The 10,985-nt window shown below is 40.1% G+C and overlaps 1 protein-coding gene across 1 annotated transcript in view; it reads right to left on the bottom strand.

Moving 5' to 3' along the window:
• The window catches only part of xpo4 (exportin 4), a 36,532-nt gene extending 25,550 nt beyond the window's left edge, over positions 1-10,982 (bottom strand). The window contains exons 1-6 of the mRNA XM_036558893.1: positions 10,881-10,982; positions 6,396-6,501; positions 4,205-4,346; positions 3,930-4,068; positions 2,728-2,844; positions 2,488-2,641 (exon numbers count right to left, since the gene is read on the bottom strand). Of these exons, the coding sequence (XP_036414786.1) occupies positions 2,488-2,641; positions 2,728-2,844; positions 3,930-4,068; positions 4,205-4,346; positions 6,396-6,501; positions 10,881-10,946 (724 nt within the window). The 5' untranslated portion in view covers positions 10,947-10,982. The remainder of the gene's footprint in view (positions 1-2,487; positions 2,642-2,727; positions 2,845-3,929; positions 4,069-4,204; positions 4,347-6,395; positions 6,502-10,880) is intronic.
• Between the last annotated feature and the right edge of the window lie 3 nt (positions 10,983-10,985).

Genomic DNA, 10,985 nt, shown 5'->3' on the forward strand with positions numbered 1-10,985 from the left:
TTTCTTCATTGCCATTTGGAAAATAATAAATTATAAATATAGTTTTGAATTGTGATTCTTTTGCTTGCCAAGTTAACAGTAAAGTATTAAGTAGCGTTTGTGTGTAATTTTGCATATATAGCTTTTTTCGAAGTAGCATGACAGATACTGCTAATACCGTCAATGCCTTCACAGGTTTCAAATGATCATTAAAAATTAATCTAGAAGAAAAAAAATTGTCATGTCACAAGTGGTGATCAAATGTCGAGGCAGATAACTCAACAGATGAAATTACATTAAGGAATAATATTTTCAATGTTGAGTTTAACAAGTTAAATACCTTTCGTTGTCTGGTCTATATTTGAATCTACATACTTATTTAGAAAAATAAGCAAATTACTGAATATAAAATAACACCAACTTAACATGACAATCGATTCTATACTCAATTTACTCCATTAGATTATCGCCATCTCTGCTTCCTCTGTGACAGAAAGCATCAGCCGCCACTGGAAGAAACTCTTGTTGTATGGCCTAGGTAGTTCACTACAAAGGGAGTAGGGAGTGGTTTGGTTTCAGTCGTAGTGGTAATGAAGCAGGGTAAGCGCATGTTTGGCCTTGCACACATGACACGCGCACACACCAGAAGCTGAGGAGGGGGAGGTGGGGTGGAGACAGATGATCTACATGCCAAAGCAGAGGATACAGACACACAGCGGCACTTTGAGAGGAGTAAAGCAGAAGCGGCTGTCAGGAACGCAATTTTAAGCACAGACCTTCAAGTCAACATATGTGCATGCACACGAACAGACACACAAAACGCATACTATCCCCCCCACCACTGTCCTTAATGAATCTGCTCGTTGTCCCAAAGGAGGATCTCCTCTACATACCACCAAGGCAGCAATTACTGTGATCTCAGTCTGTCTACACAAACACACTGACACATATGCCCCTGCTCAACATTCTCAGTAGATACTCAACGACTTGGCCGTTTGAAGGCACACTTATTGGGAGTGATAAGGACACAGGCGTAGTTCTTCTTTGAAAGTGATATGTGACCCTGGTTGGCACAGACGCCAGCCCAGATCCCTGTAAACAGACAGAAAGGCACACGGCCAGCCTGAGTGGGATTAGCACCTCAGAGAGCTAACACACACCCACTCGCACACAATCATGAGCATAAAGACTGTTCTGTCATACAAGACAGAAGTAACAAGTAACGGGACACATCTTTTCAGAACAAACTTGCCGTTAGAATGGCAGCGGAAGTAAATTAGTCAGAATTTATTATGCTAAGAGTTGTTACTTGTAAGCATTTAATTAAACACGGCCCCGGTATGGGGTAATTTTTTTGAAATCCTGAAGCAAGGGCTGTCCAGCTTTAACTGTGCATTAATGATACATAAATGCACATACAATGCTCAAAAGCAGGTTTAGGAAACTGCTATCCTATGTTTTATTATAATTACTAAATCAATACTTTGAGCCCAACTGAGCAATAGCAAGCTAGAAAACATTCATCTAACCCCCCCAGTTTACTTCAAAATAAATGTTGGGACACTAATTCAAATGCACACATGTTCAAACCAGAGATCCCCAACGTACCATTCAACACACCTGACTGCTGGGTAAATTTCATTCTGAAACATCAGAAAACTAAGAAAACTTAGAGAACACAGTTGAATTAATCTGATATAAAGTGTCTCTTGGTAATAGCATGTCTGTAACAAAGATTACAGACATGCTAAAATTTCCAAAATCAAGAGTGAAAAATGCACTAATATCTTGGGAAGAGATAGAAGTGTTAAAAATCTGCTACATAATGACCACCCAAAAGAGAACACCCAAAAAGTCTGGCTGATTATCAGGTGTTCAAACTCATGCAAACTATGCCTAGAAGACCTTAAGCTGCCATCCAAAAGAAAGGATCTGTAACAAAATGTTAACCTAAATAAAATAAACTAATACCTGTACCTCTAATGTCTTAATACTTTCACTAGCCTTTCTTAAATTTTTAGTTACTTTCTGCGATAAGTTTGAACGTCAGTAAGTAAACGTGGTTATTGCTGGTCGTTAAAACATTTCTGATGAACAAGAATGAATACATAATAAATTTATCTGAAAGTAATAAATTATCAAGATACAAATGGTATTCAGAGAGTGTGTCAAGACTACCTTTGAGCACTGTAACTATTAATGCCATTGCTTGCAATGCCATCACTGAGGTTTGCTATAATCTCAGGTACAACACATGATGTCCTCAGCATACAAAGCTGCAACACGTAGCTCTAGTATTAACTCATTTAAAAGGGAAACATGACTCTTTAACAGGCAGTGACAAAGATTTACCTGGATTACTAACTTTTACTGCTATGTAACTTCTAAGTCTGTTAGCACAAGACCTGAGCTGAAAGTCTGATTGACAAAGCAACAGTAAGGGAGGCGGGACTTTCAGGGTCGACGGAATGATGAGCAGCAGCTGCTATCTTCTCAGAAAAAGGATATGATTGGGTGGGAGAAAGTTCCAGCTCAGCACTTGATTGGCCAGTGCTAGGTAACGCTGGAATACAGACGACATCTGGGCATTGAGGTTTTCCCTGCGACTGAACTCCTGCAAAACCTCCATGGTGAGTACAAAGATCTGCCTGAGGTCATCTTCCTACAACAAATTCACACATATATTACATTAACGTAATACACACAAAGTATTAATCAGGAAATTAGGAAACAGAAGAGCTGACTGACCTGAAAGACACGCTTGCAGCTGCCATGGAATTCCATGCTGAGGCCAATGTTACTGGTCTTATTGGAGCTGGAGAACTCACTTAACAGAGCTGTCAGGATGGAGCACGCCAGCGTTTGCTAAAGTGAAAAAGTCACTTCAAAAGTTTAAACACTGTTCTGTTTTACTGAGTGTGGTTTATTAGTTAAAAAAAAAATCTCTCAACAGAAAAGCAGCATTCTTTCTCTGCCAGCTCGCTGTAAAGACATCACAAAAGCTATAGATAATAGTTAGAAGAAACTCATAAAAATGAGCAGACAGGGGCTTTAAAAGAGTTTCTTTCTAAGACCTTCTTTTAAAGCAAAGTTTTCATGGTGACTTGTCTCTCCACATGGACATAACTCTCAAAATTAAAAGATATTGGCTCAACTCACAGTAAATATCTGTTTATTGGAATGTAATTCACAGCATTTTTCTAAGTGCTACCATTTCTTTTTTTTTTTGGATTTTTACCCAATTTTCTCCCCAAATTTAGTCGTCTCCAATTCCACCCGCTAGTTAGGACTCCCCCAATCACACGATACCATCAACGCTAGGAAGGCGAAGGTTAGCACAGGCTTCCTCCGAGACCTGTGAAGCGCCACCTCATCTTTTCGAACTGCCGCTCACGCAACGTCATTGGATAGCCGAACGCGCTCGGAGGAAAGCGCCAACCGCCAGATCTGTTACGTCAACTAATAGACGCCTGCGCTGACTAGCATCACGTTAAGTGATGGGGGGAGAAAGAGGAGCCATCCTACCCACCCAGAGAGAGCGAGGCCTACTGTGCTCTCACGGACTCCCGGCTACGGATGGCTGTAGCATCACCAGGGATCGAACTTGCGATCTCCTGATGACACGGCCAACGCTTAGACGGTTGCGCCACTCGGGAGCAAGTGCTACCATTTTTGACATAATTCACAATTAAAGTCCAAAAGGGCTCTTACCCTACAAACATCAATAACTGACAAGGTTCTACAAGCCCCTGTGGACGGTAATGCTTCTGTAAAGCATAATAACTGCTACTCATCCAACAATTAGCAAACACACGGCACCCTCTAGTGGACAGAACAGTCAGTTTCCACTTTCCACACTTCCATTACTGCTGTATCAGTCAAATCTGCAGCACTTTTACACGTTATGCTCTCTTGAATGTAATTACAGAGGTTGAATTTATCTCTCTTACCACAGTAGGATTGCCACTGCTGATGAGCTGGCTGACCTCGTGGAAAATACTCTTACAGTTGATGGATTTATCCAAGGAGCCACGCTTCACTATGACTGCAACTGCCAATAAGATCTGCTCTCGAACATACTTCTGTAGACTGCAGCAGCAGAAAGCACAGGAGAGGTGATGAGCACATTTTAAAGAAAACATGAATAACTCAAGAGTAAAGCCAATGACCCAGTGAGCACCTGCTAGTCGAAACAATCAGTTTTCACGCGCATCAGTGCACTTACTTGGGTCTCTGTAAGACATAGGTGAGGAGGAATGTTCGGAGAGACTCGATACTGTTTTTCTCCAGCAGAACCCACTCTCTGACCACAGCTTCCATTATGGCTGTGGCAGCCTGGAACAGCACATAGTCCACTTTACTGGTCTCTGGGAAAGAGAGAGAGTCAGACCAGTTCATTAGTCAAATGAACTACTGAGGTGCATTAAGTTAACACATAGCTCAAGATACGCATGTTCAGGCATTGCAAAGCAATATGCAGATCCTATAAACAATATTTATGATAGACATATACACTTGTTTCAGCTACTGTAATATGAACATTGCCATTTCATTTTTACCATTGTATTAAAAGTTTTCTATTAGGTTATACACATTGTATCACATTTGTGCACTGTTGCGCCTCTATACATAATTTAATCTGCACTACAGCACCCTTTCCACTCAAGCCAGACCGTTTCAGTTTTCCCTGTCAAAAAAATGCATAAAAATTCTAAACCACGTTGGGCGCAAATTATCACTTTTCTGAGCCACAAAGGACAATGAATTAGGAACCTAAAACAACACAGCTCTAAGAAACAAAGGAGCTTTTTGTTTTGATTCCTCTTTTGCATTTCTCTAGAAAATTGACTGCATGAGCAAACTGGTATTATCCCTGCCCACAACTTACAAGAAATGACATTACAGTATATACACTCCAGCATTACAATTAAATTCTCCTCCATTTGATCCCAACCCAAGACAGTTTTCAACCTACAAAACATCTATGCATGCGTCTCAACTGAGGCCCTTCTCGTAACTCGATCCACCACCCTGCTGAAACCCCTTCCTGTTAAAAAGTGAAATCTCACTTGTAGAAGCAAAAAAAAAAAATTCCCATGGATTCTATCAGGCTATGTGATATTTCAGAGTCAAAGACAGCACTTCTTGGGTTAGAGAACTAACTCTAGATTGAACTCTGTTTATGTTAAAATACTACAGCAACTTAATCTCTTCAACTAATGTGTACTGCTGCAAATCATGGTGTAGTTCAACTCAAGAAATTGAGAAAAGACTGGTTCATCTTAAACAAAAAAAAACTGGAGAGAAAATGCCAGGTGACTTGATTATAGCAATGATACCAAATTACACATCCATCCATCCATCCATCATCTAAACCGCTTATCCTTCTGGGTCGCGGTGGGGTGCTGGAGCCTTTCCCAGCTGTCACTGGGCGGAAGGCAGGATACACCCTGGACAGGTTGCCAGTCCATACCAAATTACACATGAAAAAATATTTTCCTTTACTCTTTTATTCACATAATTAACATACCTGATTTTGTTAATTTAGTAGGAAGAGTCATAACAAATACATGAAACAGAAAATTGAAAGGAAGTGCCAGCACGATTTAAGCAGCTGGGCAGAACTGTTGTGTGCATTGACCAAGTAATGCAAGTGTCGTTTTTTATTTGCAGCAAAAACTGAACAGGCACGGTCAGCTGTATTTTATTCAGTCTTTAAATTAAATACCTTTTAGCCTGCTTTAACAAGACTCAGAAATCACATAAATCATACCAAGTAACTCAGTATCTTTTGGTGATGGACTGTTTCACCTCTTGATTTGAAAGTTTTTCCTGCAATATATGCGTTTGCCAGATCCTGTTGAGGTTTATGGCTGTTTCTTTTCTAAATGATGAACACTAAAGTGAAGGCGACTTGCCTGCTGGAGAAACTTCGGCCTGCTAGACAGGAATTCCCAAGCCGCATGCTTCATATAATTAAAAAAAAAAACCAAGGTGTTTTCCGCTGTTTTAGATTCCATTGGAAAACCATGAATTGTTACATTTTCATAATTCTCCAGCTTTTATCATTTAGTGAGCTATTTAAAATGTAATTAGTTTTCTAGTTCTCTGTCAGATCTCTTTCCCAACATGTGAAATATCCTCTTTGAAGCTGCACCAACATAATTTTAAAGCATAAATAAAATGGCAAATTTCATATAAAAGAGCCCTTTCTTTCAGTTTTCAGTTTCACTTTTCGGCTGAGTGCGTCCTGAATTTCAGTTTCAATCAAGAATTTTCATTCGGTGCATCACTAGTTTCAACGGTGTGAAACCAGATTTCAACCTGACTACGTTTAGTATATCCCTTGAGACACCTTGAAAAGGGAAACTCTGCAAACAGATCTGAAATGTTTTAAGCTGACCACTAACACTTACCAAGAATGTGCTTACAGACACCAAAAGGTGATTTGGACTTCCGGAAGGAGAGGAATATGTGCTCTGCGTGTTGCCTCTGTTCTGTACTGACCATGGACGGCGGTGCCTGAAACAACCAGAGGACACATGCATGAACATACAGGTAACATTAAAACAAATACACACGGCAGGTTTTACAATAAAAGTTTAGTTTTAAACACTGAAGAGTACTGACAGTATAGTCTACCACGCTGTAGGGAAGAAATACATTCCACCCCAAATTAAAAACCCAGCAACATACTGTCTCTCAGTGAATTAGTGAAAATCTCTCTCCCTTAAATTCTACACACAGACACACTCTTCACCTGACCACTAGACAGATACACCAAGCCAAACTCCAACCACAGGAACGTACCACATTTCCTCTGTACAAATCAAACCTTTATAGTCCAGCTTGGTGCACGGCTACATTAAACTGTGCAAACACCGTAAACCTCCAGCAGACCTGAAGACACATACACATTGTGAAGAGTTAAGCCCAGTTCAGCATGATAGAAACCCTGATGCTAGGTGGCAAATACATACCAAGAAGACACCGGTCATCATGTAATCTTTCATAGGATCTAATAGATGATCTGTGCATGACAACCTGTGATCTGATTAAATCAAATCTTACTTTTCACATACAGACAAGTGAAAAATTAAAGGTAGAACTAAAATAAATAAGTGGAGAAACATCATTCTTCATTCTTTACCACGCATGTGTGGCATTCACCAAGAGAATGGTACAGGCCTGAATGTTTAACCCCAACAGTGAGGTGGTCTGGTGCCTCGATTATGCAGTGGGGAGTATTTGCTTGCACAGTTTGGGTTTACTTGTCCCCTTAGATGTGCAAATCAATACAAAATTATTATGACTGATCAGCTTTATCCTATGATCAAACATTTCCATCTTGATGTGAGTGGTATCTTCCAGGATAACAATGCACTCATTCACAGGGCACAAATGGTCACCAAATGGTTTTGATGAATATGAAAATGATGTCAATCATATACATTGGCCTTTGTAGTCACCACATCTCAACTCAACTGAACACCTAGGGATGGTTTTAATACTGAAACAGTATTTTTAGGAAGGATGGTCTCCATACCACCAGTACAGTCCCAAAAAGCTACAGAATACACGTCAAGGTGCACTAAAACTGTTTTGGCTGTTCAACTGCTTACTAAGACAATTTATGTTGGTTTTTCAATCCCCACCCACCTGTCAGTATTATGTTAAGAAAATATGGCTAGTTTCAGCTGCATCTCTGGGTTTCCTGTCACTGACACTCCCAAACGCTCATCATTTCTAGGGTTGCGCAATACATCAGCAGCTGATGTTTCTGCCATTAATTAAGAGTCCTACATGGGTAGTCACCAGTAGTGGGGATTTCCCTTGTTTTAAACTCACACAAACGGAAAATAATGGACAACATTACCATGACACACAAGAGAGAGATGTTCCATTCCTCCTCCAGGCAAGCACACCACAGCTATACCAGTAAGAGCACGCCACAACGAAAGTCCTTGATCAAGGGTTATATTCACTTACTGTTGTGAATGACTAAATAAAAGTGTCCTCTAAATCATTTTAAATCGTCAGAGAAAATAAAGTTAATTTAATTTGTTAAAAAACATCTTAGCTGTATAATGTTGAACAATGGTCCATCTTTACAGATACACACACTAAGGAGCAATAATTATTCAATAAGTTATGTTAACAACATTTACATAAGCATTAAGTGAAATGTAAATACAACAGCTAGGTTTAACGATAAAATATACAGGCATTCTACAGACAGGCTGAACTGAGAAAGGTGAGTTGAACATGATATTGCGATAGTTTTATCTGTACGGTAAAATGCTCTTTTCCTGGAAAGAACTGCCAATATTAAAGCATCCGCTGCACTGTTCAGGAACTCTTTGCTTTACTTTTTTCTTTATTTTGCAGAACTGTTGTATAAAAGCAACACACAACGTCTTGTGCGTATATTGCCTAAATAGTACAGACACATCGATATGGGAATTGTGAGCCGATACAGATATTTGATTTTTTTTTTTTTCTTTACATATTGGTCAATGCTGATACCAATAAACAAACATTTGTAAACTGTAAACACTGGAACCAGGTACACCTAGATGAGCATTACAGATAAATGTAATACTTATTAGAGGGTTACAATTAATAATAATAAAGTAGATATTTTAGCACAGTAACACAGCGTTGCCTAAACATTCTGCTTTTCTGAAGTACAATAAATCTGTCATCAGAAACTGGTTTTATATATTGATCAAATCTAAACATTTGTCCTGGTATTTTTTTAAGCAAATATCTGCAGGTACTGATATTCTGATATTATGGTGCATCCTTAATAAACAGTGTATTAACAAAAACTATTTAATTATTTATTTATTTTAAGATGGCGTATGGGTATTTTTGGGTACTGAGATGGTATTGGGCCAATATCAGCAGAAAACGCAGGACCAGACAGCTGAGAAAAAAAATTCTATCCTGAAACAGTTTTGTAGTGTTCAAGTAGTGAGTTGACAAACTATTTTTAGAAGCTTATCTTAACGTAAGTGCTTAAAAGGTTTATTTTAAAGCAAATTATTTTAAAGCAATATAAAAAAAAATGGATCAGTATCAGAAAAAAAGTGGTATTGTGGCATTTCATGCACTGTTTACAACCTTCAAGAAAATTAAAGTGGAAAGAAGGGAAGAGTCACACTGCAGCTTTTACTGGGCTTTGGTAAAGAAAAAAAAACAAAACAAAACACTTTAATAACCCAGTCATGAAACCCTATAATAGAGCACACCCTATGAACAGCCCACTGAGGAGAACGAGTGGAATGTAATTTAGAACAAATTCGGCCCAAGTCAAAATCATCCGAATGATCATTTAGCCAGTGTTACATTAATCGCCTTTTTAAGCTTTGATACATCCTCTTCCAGCTTTACAAGCACAAGAAATTACACTTACTGTCCACATATCCACATAAAGCTATTCAAACAAAATCCCAATGGCAAATCACATACAGCAAAACAATCTCTGCAACAATTTCACCTGTCTAGAGGATCTTAAAGCCAAACACTCATCATAGGAGCTCTACATACTTGAAGGTTTAAAAAAAAATAGCACCAGTGTTCAGGTACAGGTACACATTTTGCCATGGCTGGTAGTGAGCGGGCATGTTTGGCTTTGTCTGCATTACTCAAGACTTTTAACTCGTCATCAAAGTTTAATGCAATGTAATGGACCATTTAGTGAGGGAGTAGACTATATTTTTGTAAAATCACATATCGGTTCAGTGATTTGTATCACATTTACCTTCATTTGCCACAATGAGGAACGAAAACACCCCTATAAACAATGTTTAGGGAGGTGCACAATGCTTCTTAATTAGCAAAGTAACCTGCGATGTAAAAAGGGTCTGATTTGAACATGGTGGGCCTAAACTGGTATGAGCAAGCCTCATCTGTGGCTCGATATGGAGGGAGCAGAGAACCACAGACGGGCTTCAGTTCACAAAACCAAAGTGACTATAATGATCTCGGAGGTTAATCATACCTACATAAACGACGTGTTTCTCGTACAGAATCTACGGCGGGAATCGACCAAGATCACATGAGGAGAGAAAGCTGATCTGAGCCTCAGCTCCAGGCTAGCGGCTCATGTCACTGGTTTTGTTAGCAACGCTACAACTATCCACGCTGTTCGGCTCCCAACTTTTCAGCTAACTTAGCTGTAGCTTTCCAGTGTTTATATCAGCCGCTGGAGAATTAACGAGCCTTTCCAACATACAGTGAAGTTCATCGGACACATTATGGCGATTATGAGTTATCTTTCACTGGCTAGTTTGAACCAGGTTACTCTTTGCGTTAAAAACATGCGCAATCATACGAAGCTTAAGTCAGCTAACCTACTTGTTCGAATTTTCCCGTTCCACCTTAAATGGCGCCAGAATGTAACTGCTTCCCATTTAAGGTGGAACGGGAAAATTCGAACAAGTAGCTGGCGAATAAAAATCCAACTTCAGCCTCGTCGCACTCATGAACGAGCCCGGGACTGAATCAACAGCGTGCCGCCACTGCGCTAGCCGACCAGCCACGGATGCTCCTCCTAAACTGCTTTACTCACTTTACACATTTCTCATGAGCCGTTCGTGTCGATATCGAGTACGGCTGGTGGTAAACACGGGCCACGGAGGCTCAGGAACGTAGTTTTTGGTGTGTTTCTTCTTCTCACTAGGCAGGTCCCCCTCCATTAAGGCTCTCGGTGGAGGGACCGCGGGCGGCTGAGCCGTTTCTGCGGGCTGGAGAGCACACAGCAGTCCGCCACGCATCGCTCTCCAGCCGCCAGCCTTCCTCACTAAACAGCCTCACACCTCCGCCATTCATGACCAGGCTAACGACAGACAACATTAAAGTACCACGGACGAAAAAACAGCGCCATTATTTCTCACCATTAAAACTTTGGCAGCGCTTTCCAGCTGTGAAATCACTTCTGGTGCACCGACCGCCGCCATCATGGTCTCTCTTCAATGACGCGCCATGCGCTGCATGCTGGG

This window comes from Colossoma macropomum, unplaced genomic scaffold (genome assembly GCF_904425465.1).
Source record: "Colossoma macropomum unplaced genomic scaffold, Colossoma_macropomum, whole genome shotgun sequence".
NCBI classification, from domain to species: Eukaryota; Metazoa; Chordata; class Actinopteri; order Characiformes; family Serrasalmidae; genus Colossoma; species Colossoma macropomum.